This window comes from Poecilia reticulata, chromosome 6, assembly GCF_904066995.2.
Source record: "Poecilia reticulata chromosome 6, P_reticulata-male-v2, whole genome shotgun sequence".
NCBI lineage: Eukaryota > Metazoa > Chordata > Actinopteri > Cyprinodontiformes > Poeciliidae > Poecilia > Poecilia reticulata.
This window is the reverse complement of record NC_088835.1, coordinates 25,002,366-25,022,045: the sequence shown is the minus strand read 5'-3', so window position 1 is coordinate 25,022,045 and position 19,680 is coordinate 25,002,366. Positions and strand designations below refer to the sequence as shown.

The following is a 19,680-nucleotide window of genomic DNA, read 5'->3' as shown; positions in this document are numbered from 1 at the left end:
CACTCTCTTTGGTCTTTCTCTTCTCTGCCCATCATTATCCCCCTCTTCTGAACCCTTTGTCTACTTTGGGATCTCTACATCATCTCTTGTCCCTCAGTGGGGCGGTGTCAGGGGGGCAGAAGGGGGCTGCCGCAGCTGGGCATGGGGGTGCTGGGGGGGGTCCTTATCGCAGTGACAGCGTGAAGAGCATGGTGACAGAGGGAGTGAAGGCTGGGAAGTGGCAGACCGTCCAAAGCCACATGCAGTCCGGAGGATTAAGACCTACCAAGTGAGTTCAGAACCAGAGATTATAAAAATCAACGCTTCAGTTGCAGAATGCACACCTGACTCGCAAAAATGTAGTTCTTTTGGGTTTTAGCCCTTTAGCAGCATCAATTATCACATGAATGACTTTAATTTGGGAACAAACAATGTACTCTCAACACCCCTCACAGTATGAAGCCACTTTCTTTTCATGCACGACAGTTTTTCTAGTTGTTGCACATTTCTTATTGTCTCATCACTACATGTTGAAAGATAAATTATATTTAATAACCTAGGCAGACATTGAACACGCTAACATTTTTCTCAGTAAACATACTTTTAATTGGACCTATTAACTGGATAGAGGAGCTTTTTCTACCTGATGACTGCTTCATTATAGATTTTGGGTACATTACTGTTTTTTCATCTTTAGTGGAGTCTTGCGCAGACAAAGATTATAGAAAAAACTTCATGTGCTAATCCAGCTCTTTCTCAAACTGTCTGCAAGTGAACCTGAGATGAATAAGGGTAAAACATGCTGAAACAGATAATTGGGACTTGAGGTTAGTCTGGAACCTGACCCCGACCTTTTCAGAACCCTGAGATAGTAACTAGTTACAAAAGCTCTCTTATATAGATGTAGAGACTGCTTGGGTGTGTGTAATATCTTCATGAGCGTAGGACTTACATGCTACCAGCAAGGTTAAGGTAACCAGAAATATATAAATCCTGTCTTTCTCTCAAACTTGAATCGTCGCAATTCTGTTACTTCCCTTTTTTTAATTAAGACTTGAACTTACAATGTAAACTGTGTCGGTCATTGACTGTACAAATACCTCATCTGTGACGTCTGACATGATGTCGGGGCTATATTCAGTCTTCTGTAGATGAGGCAGTTAAACGCGGGTGCTGTGATTTTCTTCACATTCCGTTGACACTTCATGCCTGCGATTTCTTCCTCCACAACACATTTACGCTCATCACTACCTCGCTCGCTCCTTTTCTCCTCCTCTCATCTTTCTTTTTGCCCCTGTCTGTAATTGGATTCTATTTTCAGGCCGCCATGAGTGTCTGTGTGTCTCCTGTGTTTGTGTCTCGCACCCCTGTTTCTTCCCATCTCTCCTCCATCGTCACCCTGTGCTCCCATCGTTCTCCACTGGTCTGTCACCATCTCCTCTGCCCTGCCCTCTCTCCATTGTTTACCTCTTTCTTACTAACTGCTTTACTTTTGCAAGGCATCCATTGAACTTTTTTTCCCATCCTTTTATGTGTAGCTGTTTGGTACGGCGAATATCACAAGAAAAGCTGCATGTAAATTGTGCTGGATGAGGTAATGCAAACTGCATGAACTGATGGGAATAGCTCTCTCATGACCTAGTTCTGGTAGTCTGGGTTACACAGCGATCCAAGAGAGGAAGTTATATTTAGTTAGGAGAACAAACTCGAAAAAGAGAGGATGAGAAGTACTGTAGAATCTGCAAAACACAAGAGTGATGTATATGTAGGCAGACAAAGAACTTCTAATTGCATTGTGGGATAGTGGCTTGAGTCATTTTAGGCAAGGCAATTAATCAGTTAAACAGAATTTAAGAAGGGGAGGAGTGGAAATTAGGAGACTGAGAGAGGGAGGGAGTCTTGCTGTAGAAGTTGGTTGGCTGTCAGGAGCTCTCTAGAGGTCCTGCATGTGTTTAAAAGACCAAAAATACTTGGAGAGAAATGAGGAGAGGCTATAAGAGGTGGAAATGTTGACAAGCGAGTAGAAGAAATGGGAATTTCTCGTCGAACCACAAAACTCTCGACGGCGAGGCCTGGAAGCAGTAAAACCTCGACGCGCACCCCGCGATGCGGCCGTGCCACTCAGAGCCGCAACACGCCTGTACGGACGGTCAACATCCGACCGCTGCCGCTGCGAAGCTCACCTCCATACAAACAGCATGCTCAAGCCACACAGCCACGCAAGGCGCACTCGCGTCCGATGCAGACTCACTGCTCGACTCAGCACCACGAGCAGCACATGTCGCATGCCGATCATCACTCAGGCTGCACCTTTTACTGCTATTTTTGCTACTGCTGTTACAGCTGCTGCCTCATGTTGCTCTCTTTTTCTCTCCTCCTCCTCCTTTCTCCGCCTCCCAACGCTCCTTTCTCTGATCCCTCCTCCACTTTGACCTCAAATACCACCACACCTCCTCCCTCCTCTCCAATCACGCAACCTACAACTTCCTGTTTGGATGAACTTTCCTGCTTCTGCCCGGATGCCAACCTGACTTTGTCTCCAATACCTCCCCAATGCCCTCGACCTCTTTGTCTAATCTCGGATGATTCCTCACCTCTCCTCATCACCTCCTGCCCTGACCCAACCACCTCCACCTGTCATGGTTCCTCATACTCCTCTACAACATCGGACTCTCTCCCACGTCCTCACAAACCAATTCTCTGCCGGCCTTGGCCGTCAACCCGCTCTCTTTCCTCGCTACTCCTCTGCCCTCCCAGCTTTGGCGATCCAGTTTTATCCTATGCCTCCACGCTGGAGCACATTCCCTCCCGGCCTCGGACGCTGCTGCGGCAGCAGAGTCTGCAGCAGCCCCTCATCCACCCATCGGGCCCGGGCCTCAGCCACCCGCCTACCACATCCCAAAGCTTGGGACAGTTACACACAGGACCTGGACAGCCTGGGGGAGGTGGCGGGGCAGGGAGAGGAGATGGCGGCGGTAACAGTGGTGAGGGTGGGGGTGCAGGTACACGAGGCAGTGGCCGCGGTGCACGGGGTGGCTCAGCGGGAGCAGCCGCCTCACGTTATAGGGGAGGCGGAGCAGGAGGGCGCTCTCGTGGCAACCCTGGCAGCTGGGATTACATGATGGACCAGATGAAGAACCGGGGCCTGGATGTCAAGTCCTTCCTGTAAGTCTCTAAAAGCCTTCCTTTACTCATAAATAAACAATAATAGTTGTTGACTGTCAGACTGTGCTATGTATAAATTGTTATATATTTGTGTAAGGTGCATCTTTTAATGTGTACTTCTTTTCAGAATTGAATAGTTTTCAGTGAAATAACTTTATATGCTTAAGTACTAACCAGTGCATAATAGATTCTCATCCTTCAGGTGTTTTCTGTATGTTTGCATCAAATATCCAGGGAAGGATATTACTTGTTTTTCTCAAAATATAATGAATTATATTTGTCTTTGCAAGTGTGCTGATGTGTGTAAGAGAACATGGCAGTGGAGCTCAGTTCAGTAATTACTTCTATAGTAACTTTTAGTAAATATCATCGACAGTTGCAGCGACAGATTTAGGACATATGAACTTATCTCCAAAATATAAGAATGTATTTACAGAATATTTTAACCTTCTGTTAAAATACTTTAATCAACAAACTCTAACAAAGATTTATAGCAATGAAAGAATAAGGACTTATAAACAAACCAGATGTAAAACAGTAAAAGGGACTATCAGAATAAAGCAATAAAATGATGCAGTGATATCAAAGTTCACTGTAAGTGTTTACACATATATATAATTGAGATTCTTTCTGCAGGAGCTCAGATAAGCTGAGTTTAGGCCTATTTTTCAGACTTACTACAGTCGCCGGTCACCCAAGCATCATGGCTTATGGTCATGCTGTGAAACTCCTACATTCTGGAAACTCAGATGAAAATAGATAAATGCAATTCTTTCTGAAATTCAGTTTTTACCAGTTTCTTTTGTTCCGTATGTAGTTCATACCTTTTTATCCAGTCATGGCTGGGTACAACACTTTAGCCATTATTTCTCACTGCAGTATAGAAATGATGAGTTTAAATTTAAAAACACTAAAGTGCTCCTCCCATTGCTTTGTTTTAGATCATCTAATTTAAGTTAAGTTGAATATATAGCTTTCTACCTGCACTTAACACCTGATATTTTTAATGGATGACTGCTAGAATTAATGGAGAGTTGTGAGGACAACATTTATTTTTAACCCTTAGCCTTTTTACTTTAGAGTCTTGAACTGAAACCTGGGGATTTTGAAGGATAGAAACCATTATTTTGGCAACATTCGCTTTTCAGTTCCGTGTATGCTTCTTACTCATGCCTGCTTGTGATAGTTATTTGAAATGCTGAATTTCTGACAGTATTCAGTTAGACTTTGTAATTTCTGTGCCAGTCCAGCATTCTGACTCTGATATGCACAGACATGTGTCAGCACTTTACTCCCAACAATTTACCAGAATAATTTGCCTTATATCAGCTTGACGTGAAGTGTTTTGGCAGGTATCTTTTCTTTTTATAGTCTTAAGCACTTTTTAGTGTTTAGCTGTGCTATTATAATGTAGCTGTCAAAACATGTTCCTAAGAAACCATTCAAACTTTGTCTGCTGTTAGTTTTTCTCACATTAACTTCATTTTGCCTTAAGTCACTTCACGCTAACCTTACATGTGGATCAAAAGAGCATTAAAATACTGATTTACCAATCAGAGGAAGTTGTATTAAAACATTATTTTCTTCATTTTGCTCTGACACTCAGAAAAATTTAAGCTGTTATCTGTGGACATCAGACATTTTTTCACTGCCAGAGGACATATAAAAGTAAAAAATTGTTGTAAAAGAAGGTAATTTTTTACCTGATTAACTTCATGCTCAGATACAGTTTCTTCACAGTCTCACTGTTTTACTTTCTGCGTGAAATTTGCAGTGGCTGTAACATTAACTGCTTTTTGTCCTTCTTCTTCAGCTTAAGGTTGTTCCTTGCTTTAAATCCAGGAATCCAATTGTTTCATATTCCTAAGGCAAATACTGTTTCTAACAGAAAGGCAGCTTTTGGTAGGTAGGAAGAAATCTGTCCTCTTGACCCGTTTACTTCCACTGAGCTCACCAATGTTTCCTGCATCGATGATCTTTGTAGAAAGATTTTGCAATCCATCTTCTTTGTGTCACCACACATCCATTTGACGTATTGTTTCGAAAATGGTCTGTCTTATGTATCAAGACAACAATCTGTAGACGTTTTCAACCAGACCCCACCAGACACTATGCATATAGATGTGTTGTCATTCATACAGTTTAGATACTTCCTGGTTTTAAGAGAGCTTCCCAAGTATTTTTTTTTCTCCTGTTTTTGGTGTAAATGTATTGGTCCATTTCAAGTAAGACAAAACCAACTTACAAGTAGCTTTTCGGCAAGATTAAGTCAATAATATTGATTAAAAAATTGTTATAATTCCACTGGCAGATTTGTTTTCTCTTGTAACATGTGACAAAATGTCTTCTTAAATGTAAAGAAGACAACACTGAAGAAATCTGCTAGTGGAACTAATACTTTTTAAAATCAATATTAAGGAATTATTGACTTAAAACAAGCTTTTATATCTTCCTAAAAAGTAACTTGTAAGTTAGTTTTAGGTTACTTGAAGTGGATCAAAATATTTGCACCAGAAACTAGACCAAAAAATAAAAACAACCTAGTAAGATTGAATGTTTTTGCAATTTTAAATGCATCACAAATAACAATCTGTGACAAGAAGAATCGGTATTAATGTAATTTATTCCAGACTTCACCGCTGTAAAGTATTATAGATCTTGAAAAAAAAAAGCTGAGCTAAGCCCCTGCACCTCCCCCAATTCATTACAGGAGCTTATCATGGTAATGTGAGCTAATGAAGCTTAAAACAAATAAGGACTCAATAAATGGGGCTATAAAAGTGCAATTAAAAAGGCTAATAAGCATAGAGCAGTACATGTAAATATGTAATAAGATGTTGAATTTGAGCTTTAAGCTTGCACTATGGATTCTTGCCTTTATTAAAACCAATTAATTGACTACATTTATTCACCTTAATATTAGAGACTAGGCGTCCCAGGGAAAGCATGTAAATGTCTCAACAATGTCAGTTTACAACAACATTCACAGATGATGTGCCTCTAATGAGCTGTGATAAAACAATACGCTACTCATTGAAAACATAAAAAGTACTGAGTCTATTATTTTTTTTTTATTATTTAGAATGCCTGCCTGAAGAATGACAGGAAAGTGCGACATACTGTGGGTTCTCGTTCTGTCGGAGGATTGTTAAATGGTTCCACTGCATGCTCTGCTGAACAGTAACATCTGTTTTGTTGGCATTCAGCCTGTCTGCCTGCAATCGCTGTAACAGAACGGCGCTTACTTAATTACATTCCTGAGATGGTGGTAGGAAGAGCTAGAATATATTTATCTTCACACATGTCTCATCCGGTTTGGTTATTTTTATCCACGTTTCATATGAAGCAGAAGTTTTGTCAGCTTAGCTGCTTCTTGTGTCCAATCTGTTCAAACCTTGAATGTTTTGTAGAAGTGTCCACACCCACTGAACTTTTCAATTTTCTTCCCCGTCACAACCAGAAGCATCTGTGTTTTGCTAGAAAGACAAGTCCTCAAAAAAAAGTTACAATCTTGAAAGTTTTTAAACGCATCCTCTTTCCAATACACCTGAGTAACATGAGTATCTCCATACCAGGCCTCTACACATTCAGTGCGATAATTATTCAGAACATAGCAAAGTTATGTATCCATCCTTTATTTAACCAGGAAAAATATCCCAGTAAGATTAAAAACCTCCTCAAGAGTGACCTAGCCAAGATAGCAGCATTAAAAATACAATAAATCCAACATGCAAGACCAGACACACAAAATGCATAACCAAGAGCAATCACATAACCAAACATTAAGGCAGTTACAGAACCAAAGTAATCTGATCTCTTGTTTTTTTTTAGTTTTTTTTTTAGAATTGATTTAAGTTGCCCTAAGTTATGATATAACTTTAAATCCTTCTGCAAATTATTCTAGGTGGCTGGGGTGGAACATTTAAAAGCTGTTTTATCCAGTTCAGTTCTGACCATTGGGAAAACAATGTCCTGAGAGCATGTTCTGCTGTATGAAAAGGGGAAATAACACTGGACATTACCTCTAATTCACCCCGTCTTGTGACGATACACGGTAGTGGCAGCATTATGGTGTGGGTATGCTTTTCTTCAGCATGGGCAGGGAGGCGGATCACACTTGAAAATGGATGGAGCTCAACGTAGAGCAATCTTGGAGGAAATAAACTCTGCTAGAAGCTGCTGAAGTCTGAGGTGATAATTACAACCAACCAACGGGAAGCTTTAGATAAAAGTACAGTATTTTTTATGTTATAATGGCCAAATGTCCAGAACTAAATCCAGTGTCAAAACTTTTAAAGTTTTATTTGTGAAAATAGAACAAAAAAACCCCATAAATAACAATTGGAAGGTATTATGTCCCATTCACTTTACAGTTCTGCACTACTTAATGTTGGCTCATCAAACCAAATCTCAACAAAATGCATAACACATTGTGGTAAATGTCCATTTACCACCATTTACCAAGGTTTAAGGAGTATCAATGCTTTTGTAAGTCAGGCTGATAATAAGGCAGCCTGACGTGTCACTGCATCAGTTTAAGAACAACGGCTGAGCAGCTGTGTGTGGATTTGAGTTAACCCTGCCGCATTGATCTCATGTCACCAGCACCATTACTTCTGCAACATATTGTAACTCCTTGCCCGGAGGAGGTGGGGAGGGCAGATAAGAGAGGAGGAGGGTGATGAAGGGACAGATGAGCAAGGACACTGTCAAGGTGCAGCATGTGTTCAGTGTGCACTGAATCAGCTTCACTGTAGCCTCTCTTCATCCATTTCCCTCTTTCTTTGTGTTCTCTGAAGCCTTCCCATGGATGTCACAGCTGAGCTAATGCCGGTGGCTAAAGTGGGCATCAGCGATGCAGCACAGCGCGCGGCCTCCAAGGTCGCTGACAATATGGTCCATGATCATCAACCGTTGCACTCATTGTTGTAAATGCGAATTTAAGGTCATTGTTGGTGTGTTTGCGCCTCTGGAACATCAGCGTCTCGCATGATTGATGGCACAGAGGGGGCAGTAATAGACATGACCCTTTGCTGAAGACAGTTAATTTTAATCTTGGCTAGATTCCCTGTTTGGGTGAATCATTGCCTAATGAAAGTGTTGATGTCATTGACACAGATCTCTTGCCTTTGGAGAACTTGGACTAAATGGATTACTTTGGAGACCTATCTCCATTCTTTTTGGCTGGAAATCAATAATTCACCCCAGCTTCATTGACATCCCCCTCCCTCTCTCACCTCGGCGTCCTTAATGTCTGGTGCGTTGAGCGAAGTGCTTTCATGAGAGTCCTGAGTGTAAATGCCCGTACTTAAAGGGTAATGAGAGAAGAGGCATGCAACAGCCATTATGCTTACTATATCAATGTAAGCACTATATCATGTTGCATAATCCAGTGATTTTTAACCAGCGCTACAAGTAGTCAGCAAGTGCTTCTCCAAAAATAGATGCAGTCAGGTCCATTTGGATCTGGACGCAGGTTTTTTGTTGTCATGGTTATCGGCAGTATCGAAACACTTATCATTAGAATTATGTTATGGGTTTAAAGAACAAAGTTTTAAATGTAATTATAATGTTTGCAGGTGGAGGACATTTCATGAAGCAACTTTTTAAGGTGATGGAATCTCTTTTGAACCACAAGTCGTCAAAATGTACAAACACTCATTAGAATCAATGTCAAGTTAATGTAAATGTTAGAGAAGCTTTTTTTTTTTACTTTTTTGCTGTAAATTCAAAAGTTCTGAGAAATTTTCTTTAGTATAAAGAAATTTCTGACTTAGTTCAAACGTTTTAAAATCTGTTTTTAATAGTTTGCTAGAATTTCAGAATATTCCTCCTGACAGAACCAGCTGTAACGGAGTCCAGTCTGTAGGCTGACCTGTTCTCACACACCTTTTCGTCTCTGTCCACAAATTTTCTATGGGACTGAGACCAGAACATTCAAAACAATAAAAAAAAGTCTGAATTATTACTAAATGTAAACTTACTTGTCTAATCAAAAGGCTTATAGACAAAATATTAGAACTGGATAAGTCGTTGCTAAGAACTGTAGCAGCCAGTGACAATTTGACATCTTGAATCTGCAAAAAGACACACTGACCAATGGGTTTGCTTTGTGCAGCTTTGTCAGCTCTCGTTTCTCTGCCCTGAGTTTTTCTTTGAGCATTTCCATCACACTGGATCAACTGGATTATACCCTATTTTTCTTCTAGAAATCCCTGTCCTGCCTTCTTAGTATTATTTTGGGTCATTGCCTTGTTACTTTGCGCTGAACTGTCTCATCAACTTTGCAGAATTTAAATTCGAGCGGACACCTCCTTCCTATAAGAAATGGAAACTTAGAATATTATTTGTCAGGTAATCAATGAAACCAGCTGGTATTATTTTCTATCTACTCTTGTTCCACTCTGTGATCTGTGTGTGTGTGTGTTTTTTTTTAATCAATCTGGTAAATGTTGATAAGCTGCATCTGTCCAGGTTTTTTGTTCCGGAGCAGATCTGGCTTTTCAATACATCTCTCATTGGCTGACTATAACTAAGCTTTTCTATGCTTGAGTTTCATAAATGATTCACATGGAAGACATTAAAAATGATATATTTACCTCTTGAAGAGTGTTTTTTTTTTACCTTGCTGATGTTCTGAGGGGTTTATTTATTTCATTTTTTTTTACCTTAAAAAACAATGCTGAGATCATCTGTGACTGCTGTCTTCGGTGAGAATCCAGACCTTTTCAGTGTTGCTGTTTACTTGGCCAACCTCAGAGTTCCTGCCGTCTCTCTTGATTTCTTTTTTTCTCATTAAGTACGGCACGCCTTGAGCTTCTTAATTGCATATTGTGAGTTCAAAGTGACGGCTTCCAAATAAACATATCGCACTTCGAATCAGCTTGGACCTTTAATGTGCTTGGGGGCGGAGGAAACAATAACGCAGCACACTTGCCTGTTCACAGCTTTTAAATGTTCCAATTTGCCCCTTGAAAAAGAGGGTGCTTCACGGAAACAAAATTTGTATGTGAGCAGCCTGCAATTAAAGTTATAGCCTGCACTTTAAACCCACATTCATTATTCAAATTGCATCTAAAATGAACTATTTTGGTAAGTAGCAGAAATAGCAAGTTGTGTTTGTAACTAAGACCGAATCGCACCAAGGCATCAAAAATAAAACTGAACTTTTTATTCAGTTTTGATAGTCTTCAAAGTTTTGGCTAGGGCTCATCAACTCAACTTAATGTAGCGCTTCCAACATTGGAAACGCCAAAAACTCCCCAGCTGGAGAAAATCACACACAAAGGAAAGTTCTGCAGTTAATATGCAAAATGTATTTGTACCTTAGGTAAAGGGACACCTCTGAATTTTATTTTGCATCAACAAGAGAGGAGAAGCGAACAAACATTCTATTTACAATAGCTGCTAACAATTCTTAAAACACAATTTCAGGCTTCAGAGCCGAGATGTAATTGACTTAATTCTTTGTGCGTGATTCTCATTTGAGGCACTCTTTGAGATATTGATATAAAGAACTATGATATGTTAGGTTTTCTGAAGGATTAGCATTGTGTGACAGCTCAAAGCAATAAGAGAAGATGGAGTTGCATGAGCAGAGACATAAGCGGTTCAGGGAACATTAACAAGTTCACACTCTGAAGATGCTAAAAGTACATATTTTTCCCGTTTCTTTTGTGGTGGTTTTGCTCCTGAACTGATAAATCAAGACATAATCCTGATTTCTTATCTTGCATTCCCTGTAGGATGACAGAAGGTGATAGAATTTTGAGGTTTTGCCAGACTGATAAATTTTATATTTTTAATCAGTTTTCCATGTGGTTCCTTGCTTCTTGATTATTAATCCTTTCTTATAAATGTGTGTACAGTAGAATTAGTGGTGTGTGTATCATTGACATTTAGTTTTTTTTTAAATTGTTCAGTTTTAGATGAGCATTAGTTAATGGTTTATAATGGATTTGACTCTTTTCATTGATTTTATTCCATAATCTTTACTTGAAATGTTTAGTGCTGACTCCAAATGTGTTCTAAATCTTGAGAGTTAAACATAAATCACATTATTCTTTTAGAAATGCGATGGAGATTGGAATCTCGGGAAAGCAAAAAGGTTCAACCATCAGTTATTTTGACAGTTTTTTGTCAGCTCGTGATTAACTGCTTGGTTTCTGAGCACTAATGTCATTTAGCTTAATGTCACTGCAGGTTTAAAGAAGTGTGCTGACAACAGGTAGAGTGTGTATTCACATTTCATAGACAACAAGCTGATTATTTAATGATTCCTAATGGATGTGATATTTAACAGCTTGCATGTTTAAAGACGTCTACACATCCACACACACACCTTCAGTAATTTGTCTAGTTTTTTTTTTTTTTTCTTTTAGGTTCCTTCTGCTTTCCCTCCACATTCGCCTTTTTTACTCTGAACATTTGGGGCGTCTTTCTCCACAGTTAAGATTTAATTAAGCCTCATTAGGAAGATCTGGACTAATTGTTTCTATTTGAAAGATGGAGTATCTGGAGGTGTACGCCGTGTGTCATCGTTTTCTGGGTCACTGCTCTCTCAATCTTCTCATTTCATCTTGTGTGGACCGCCTCAGCTGCTCTACAAATCCTACCACTTTCCCTTCCCTCATCCCCTCACTCCTTAATTCCCAGGCCTCCTCATCACTGCCTCCCTTCCCTGCTTACTGTCATCCAAACCTGCCGTTCTATAGCTTAAGCCCCTCTCTGCGTTACGGTATCTCGGCTGAGAAAATATGTTGCCGTCAAGCTGTGGGGAGATATTAACCTGAACTTCAAAATTTCACCCGTTTTTTTTTCCCCCCATGAATGAGGGGGAAACACATTGACTTCAAGTTTGTTAAATAATCTGCCTGTTATGCATCAAAGACTGTAGTTCCTGAGCTCTATAGGTCTCGTAAAAACCTTTCAGATTAACACAAGTTGCTGACAACGCCTGTCAAATGCGAAATTGGGTTATTTTGCAAATCGTTTTCAATGCTTTTTGGGTAATTTACACATCACTTCACATATTTACTGGGTTTAACTAAATGAATACATCTGTTTATGCATTTTAACACATTTGTTTTTAGATTTGATAGTATTTTGAGAGCAAGCAAATTTAGTTTTACATCTTTAGTTCCACTTGCTTTTTAGGATCCAACATGTTTTATGCAGCAACTTCAGACTTTTCTAGACTCAAGTGTCCATAGTTCAGTCTTTATGAACCTTTAAGTAAAGTAAAAGAAATATATAAGATACACCCGTTTGTCATGAATTTACGTGAAGGGAAGGGCGACACAAAAAAGAAAACGTGTAAAAGGAAAGCTGAAAATTAAACAGGAGTGTCCAAAGATGGAATGGAAAAAAGGACAGAAGTAACAAAACAATAAAGAAAGTAAGGAAATAAATAGCCACAACATTTAGGCAATCAGATACGGAATGAAGTCTATGAATACAGACATTTTTCCACGCGCTTGTTTACTTTCACCATACAAATAATAAAATTCCAAGTTTTTCCAAACTGTGTTGAATCCCTAATTTAGTTTAAAGGAGTTTATACTTTTTAATAAATAATTTCAAGTACACAAAATGAAAAATATTAGATCCTCTTCACACCAGAATAATTTCAGTCCCATGATGCTGCTTCTTTGCAAATTGTGAAAACCATACAGTAGTAAAAGCCTTTCCCAGTTTCTGACCACAGTGTTTCCACCATGGGTATTACATCTGACATTTCCTCATACATTTTCCTGTAAACATGGGAGTTTTCTGCACTTCCACCAACCTTATTTAATTTAGAAAAATGTTGTTTCTTTAAAGAGCTCTTCACAGCTGAGCATGTCATCCTGCAGAAATGTAATCTAAAACCCAGCAAAGTCACTAAAAAGAAGCTCCTGTAGGTGAAAAGCCAAATATGAAGTGTGGATCTGTGTGCTGCAAAATTACTTGGAAATTCTTGAATTTGGCCTTTGATTTTCTTCCCTAATATCCTTCCCTGGTCAGATTGCTTACTGCAGGGGTGTTTGGTTGTGTTGTGTTTTTTGTTGTTTTGATTACTTTGTCTGTTTTCTCTGATTTTGGTCTTTTGTTCCACTGCCTCTTTCAAAACTTCCTTTCTTCCTTCTGCCAATCTAAAATGATCTCTCCTTCTTCTTCATGCTCAATTCCTTTTCTCCTTTGGGCATCCGCATTCTTTTTCTTGCCCCTCTTTCTATCTGCTGTATTTTTTTTTTTTGTCTTTACTGGGAGCCAGTGAAGGAAAGCTGGTGGTCCTGGCTTTGGCCATTGGTGTGGCAGAGCAAGATGACTTTGCCAATATCCCTGACCTGCAGGAAACGGCGCAGGCAGCACCACCAGCCAATCAGGAGCCTCCTCCTGAGAAGAGGTACCAGATATTGTATGAGAAGAGAGAGTGTTTGTGAGCATGTGTGTGAAGCAACTGCATGAAAGGGAAATGTGACATGATTTCAGAACTCATGTAGAGCAAAGTCTCCCCACCCCCCCCCAGTGATTGTGCACCTGAAATAGCCTTTCACAGTCTGTTGCAGTTATAAAAATAAGTCCAGACTTTGCAACGTAAAACTGAAAACACTCGTGTAATGGCGAGATCAGTAAAAGAGATAAAACGTTTCAGGTTTTAGCTGTAAAGAAGTAATGAGCTTCTAAACCACTGGAGTGAGATGCTCACTGGCACTCTACTCCTTTATTACGCTTTTAGAGGCAACATTTTAAACAATCAGATAAAACTGTGTTTTCCCATGCCAGTGGTCTTTCATTTTCCATGATCACCATAATCATTTTCTCTATCACAATGACATTTTCTCTCACCATTTTCCTCCCTATTTTTTTATTTCTTTTTTCAGTCTTTTTACTCCTGTCTGAGACCTCCCGCTGGTAATTGTCGTATTTCCTTTGCATTTTCATGCTTTTTTATTATCCCAGCCCTTTCCGCGCCTGTGTTCTTCTTTTTCCCTCGTGCTCATTAGCTTCCTTCAATCACCCTCCGCCGCTCTGAGAGTCTCGTCTCTGCAGCTCCGCAGAGGGCCCAGAGAGGCTCCTCATTATTCCACAACACGTTAGTCACTTACATAAACATGCAGCCAAAAATAGCCCCTTTCCTCGTCAGCCAAGTTACACACTCGGAGTCAAAAATATTTCCACTCGTCTGTGAGGATGCACCAGCCTTGCTCGCTTGCAATCTTCCCGTCTCCAGAAATAATTATCTCTGGATTCTGTTGTGGAACCGGACCAGTTTTAATAAGCGACTACAGGGGTAGGGCCATGTTAGGCAAATAGCTCACGCCATTTTTTTTATCCGCTGATGGTCGTCCAGATTATCTGGATTTCGCACCACAGAGCCGATGTTAAGTCCTTTCTTTTCTCCAGCCTTCTCGCGCATGTGAGATGCTCGGTTTTCGTCTGCGCCCCGGTTAGGTTGATTTAACCTCCATCTGTTTTTCTAATAATTTGGTGACACGCCTTAAAACAAAATGGTAGAAGAAGGCGAATTAATCCTGAAGTACATCTTGAATCTAACATGAGGGTGAAACAGATTTGATGCCCTGCCATTGTATTCCTCTTGTTACCTTGTTTCATATCTTGTCACGTTGCAACCACAAATTGTCAATACAAAATTTTTTTAGGGGTGGGACATGATGTGATAGGCCAACACAAAATCTTATTTATAGTAAATGGCAACTATTTTCTTATGAATTCCACGTTGCTGTTTTAGGGAGCCTCTTAAAACATAGATCTCCCTTCCTCATCATACATTTTTACCTTTAAAGCATCCCTTCGCCAAAATCTGGTTTGTCTTTAAGTTTCACAAACCAACCCAAAGGTAGCTTTTGCGTGCAGAAATCTGTTTAGTGATCATCAACGCTGCAACACCCACACAGCCTACAAACAATTATCTTCTGTGCAATTGGCCATGCATGCGGCATTTGTCTTTTCTAGCTTTTTTTTGTGTGTAAACTGAGAAACCTTTACAAATGGATTGTGAAATCTGCTAATAGACCAAACAGTAAGTGGGAAGCAGCATGTGGCCCCCAGGATCCACCTTGATTATCAGCGACTGAGTGCATTCCGGCATTCGCAGGATTAACCTGCGGCTCATTTAATTTCTCTGACTTACAAACAGAACGACTGACAGCTTACAGTCTGTACGCAACAACAAACTGCTGCAGATCCAGTCCAGAATTTATTTGAAATGTAAAGTGTGAACTTAAAGGGAGTGTTTGATCCCTTTTGGCCTCAGCGCTGCTTTCACAGATGTTTAAGTATGACATCATCGATCTCCCTTATAGCATACAGAAACAAAGCCACAATTTCATTCACCTCTCACCTCTCTGCCCATCCTGTTCACCACTTTTTAACAGAGTCACTCTCATCACTCATCTCCGCCTGCATTGAATTCACTGGTTTCGGTTTAAACACATCACTGGTACAGTCAAAAACATCACCTCTGCAGTTTATTTGATTGGGTAACGCAGCTATAACAAAATCAGTGCCAGGGTCAAAATTACGTCTCTCTACTAGCTATGTGTCCAACTAAAACTGGTTGGTCAAGAAGCCAGTAGCAACTTTAATTTAGTTTACTCAGATATATATGTTGGTTCCTGTAAGCAGCTCTTGCTTCATGCAGCTTTTGAGCAGAATCTGCAGAACCTCATTAAAACATTTAAACAAAGCTTTTATGTATGCAAAACTTACACTCAGTTCTGACATATCCAGTTTCAATGTATTTGTATCATTAACTGTTGATCTTTAATACATAACAGATCGAGCTTATCATTAAAAACTGCAGATTAGATTAGATTAATGAATGGTGAAATATTTTTACGTTGCTGTGTTGGCACAATAATTCAAGTAAATGAGTTTGGAGATTATTGCTTCACTGATAGATTTATTTTAGCATCTTACTCATATTACCTAACCTTGGTCACAGTGAAATGTAGGGCTGCAACTAATGAATATTTCGGTAATTGATCATTCTATCGGTTATTTTGACGATTAATTGATTAATTGGATAATTGGATAAAATTGCTACATTCTGCTGATTTTTCATTGAACCAGTTAAACCATTTTACATGGTATCTGAAATGCATTAAAAGATGCAATAAATAGTTAAATTGCTTTTATGAATAAGAAAATTTTATAAGCGTTCCTTTAGTGTACTCTTGCACCAAAGGATGCATCTGCAGCTAAAAGAATACTGACAATTATTATTTCTTTAAAAATTGGATAGCAAAAATTTGAACTTGGCGAAGCTAAAAATTCCACTTGAGGAGAATGCAAATGCAAAATGTGTTTGTTTTCTGTACAGTTTTGACCTAATTACTGCTCTGACTACGTTGTTTCAGCTAATGGCCTTTTTTAGATTCTATATACTCCAGTTAATGACTAATCGATTACTAAATTAGTTACCAATTATTTCAATACCCGATTAATCCCGATTATTGCAGTTAATCGCCTTAGACCTAGTGAAATGTATCTAAAGTTCCTGAGTCCCAAACAAAAATAACTCTTTTGTTCATATTTCACTGCTCCACGTTTCTGGTTAAGGGCAAGATGGCGTTGTTGTGTCCGATATTCATAATTCACTGACCTTGTGTGTGCTGTAGCCGGGTGAAAGCGCTCTGCGGTGGCACGTTTATGAAGTGCAGCAGAGCAGACCGACAGTTCGAACTGCAGCAGACCCGGCCCAACTGATAGAGACTCTCTGACCAGTGACAGGGAGGAAAGGTTGTATGATGAGAGGTTTATCTACCAGGCGCATCCGTAAGTTGTGTTTTCTAAGAAGGCCCAATTAGTATGCTAGAATTGCTGCTTAATGCCTCATTGGTCTTCGCTCAAACAATTCAGTTACAACTCAGTGAACATATTCTGCAGGTTCTCTTCGGCCGCTCATCGCTGTAAAGAGAGCTTTCAGTCCAGATCCCCTCGGAGCAGCGATTGAGCGGTCCAATGAGAACCGGGTCACAGTACCAAGTAGGAGGGATACGCATCTTTGTGCCACATTAACATTCAATCCACTTGCCTGTGGTCCTTTAATTATTCATCCATGCATGTTACATAATTCTGTGTAAGCCAGTAAAGGCTTTTTTTATTATTAGACAGGGATGCATATTTGTGTGCCGTAAAGACACGATGCACTCAGAGAAATCTGCTGTGCTTATTGCTATGTGGGCCGTGTAACATCATTTCATTATTAATGAGCTTAAATTGATCTGAAAGACAGTGGATAGGGGTTATGAGCTAAATCAATATTAATGTGTGTTTATTTAAGTTCACAATGGGTAATTAATTTCATTACTCTCATAAAGAGTTAAACCTTTCTCTTCTGTGGAACGCTGTGTGCAGCTGCCGGTCATCCACAGGGTAGCTCAGGAAAAAAGAAGAAAAAAAAAAAAACAGCATTAAAAAAGGAAATAAAAAAATGTATTTTGGGAAATGTTTTGGGAAGTGCAGGTTGTTCTCTGCACTTTTGTTCTTTCTCTTTATTTTAAATTTTTTTATAATTTTATTCTTGATTGTTTATTTCCTTGCATTTATTTCAACATTGTGTATATTTTCAATCCCTTTTTTACAATGAAATGTCTACCTTGTTTTTATCTGTATATACTCTTAGTTTTTTCTGCATTATTTTTAATTTGTTTTGTAAAATATACTTTCCGTTTAGTTGTTTTTCATCTGAAGCAGATTTTTACTTAGTATTTATTACTGTAGTATGGACTGCAATGTTTGTTGTTTTTTTTCTTTCTTATGTTTTGCTTTTTACTTGTACATGTCGGTCACTGTGCTCTTAGTGGACCTTTACAAAACAGCTTAAATGTTCCTCTACAAGCTTTTTTAAATATTACAGGGAAAAAAAATGCTTGTAATCTCAATCAGAATTTGTACGTAAACACATAAATTGATTATTCCATGCCTTGCTAGTCTGGTGCAGCCTTCCTCCTGTGACGAGGGTTTTCTAAGCCTGACTAATCAACGGGGTCTTCAGGGGCTCTGCTTAAGACTGTCCCCAAGGCAGTAGCTCCCTGAGGCCGCCGCGTTCATCCGCACATAACTGGAGGAATGTCGAAATGTATTCAGCTGCATGCCAACACAGCGGTAGGAAGATAGCATTTAGCCACGGCAAAAGGAGAGGATGAAGAGGAGGGGGCAGTGTGTTCATACACCAATGCATACAGTTATAGGCCAGTGGAGAATGGTAGAAAGTTCAAAGTACAAATCCATCGTACTTCAATAGGAGCGCTGAGAATTGAAAGACTTCACATTTGTGTTTTAGCTGAAGGTGGATCTCTACCCAGAAGGTTTGTGCAGAAACAGATTCTGACTTCTTTTTTTTTTAGATAGCTAGATGGATGGTAAACTGGGAGATGAGCTATTAGGAGCATTAACTCAGGACTTCTGTACCTCGTCTCAGAGCAGGTTTGATAAATGCAGCTGCCTCATCCTCAGGCAATCGCTGAGATAAATAAGGATTCAAAACATTTACAGCAAACTCTATTTTAGATTTGGAGTCCTATTGGACCTCTGAAAATGGTCCTTTTTTTTCCCCCTCACGATTTTGTGTTGCTGATATTGCTTGGGATTATGAGGTAGTTGCTGTGATAGACTCTGAGGCATGAATGCAAAATTACAGGAAGTATTGGGAGGCTGTAAAAGAAAGCAGAACAGTGAGCTGTGATACATGAAGAAGACACTAAATGCACCTTAAGAGTAATTACACTTACCATTTATCAGCAGCAATTTTTGTGTGCTCACTGAACAACTTCACTTAACAGGTTCGTTGTAAAGTCATTAAAGACCCTTAAAAACTCCAATATTTACAGCATTTTACAAAAGTATTAATATTGTTTTAGCGTTTCCTTATTTTGGCACGTTACAACGCTAAAAAACAAATGTCAGCATTTTTTATTCAGAGTTAATGTGATAAACCAACGCTAAGTACAATTTTAAGTATGAATAGAAAGAAAAATATAAATTGCCTTCATCTTTTTTTTTTCTTTTTTTTTACATATACGAATCTGAAAAGTGTGGCATGGAATTGCATTCAGCTGCCAGATTGATAGAAGACAAACTTCAATATCAAACTCTCAAACTCCAGCCCCTTGTTCCTTATCTGCAAACTCGCAGTAGAACTTTTTGAATTTTCATCTTTTCTGTTTTCGGCTAATGTTCAATTAAAGAATCGCAAGTATTTGATGTGTATTACTGAAATAGGATTTCACTAAATACACCTATTTTAGGCTAAATTACCGTTCCAGCATGCAGGAAGTAATTAGTTGACTCTGAACGTAACCTTATTTATTAAGTCATTCCAAGGATTTGCTGCAGCTTTTAAAGAATGACAGCAGGTCTGACTCTAATGTGAATGCTGATGTGGTTCATGTGGATGACGGCTTATGTAAGCCAACAACGTGCGGCAGTTCTCACTACGATCCTTGGAAGTGAGCTGCACTCCCAACGCATGATAGATCAAGTGGGTGGCAATGAAATTGAGCATAGATGTTGAAATACATCACTCCA

The 19,680-nt window shown here is 39.3% G+C and overlaps 1 protein-coding gene across 6 annotated transcripts in view; it reads left to right on the top strand.

The window, feature by feature from the left end:
- syt7a (synaptotagmin VIIa) overlaps positions 1 to 19,680 on the top strand; it is a 113,483-nt gene that overhangs the window by 66,958 nt on the left and 26,845 nt on the right. For 2 of the 6 annotated variants that reach the window (XM_017305209.2, XM_008412119.3), the window contains 3 exons: positions 98 to 268; positions 2,737 to 3,144; positions 13,400 to 13,531. In XM_017305209.2, coding sequence (XP_017160698.1) covers positions 98 to 268; positions 2,737 to 3,144; positions 13,400 to 13,531 — 711 coding nt within the window. The other 4 variants (XR_014087932.1, XM_081608238.1, XM_081608239.1 and 1 more) reach the window with 3 other exon arrangements.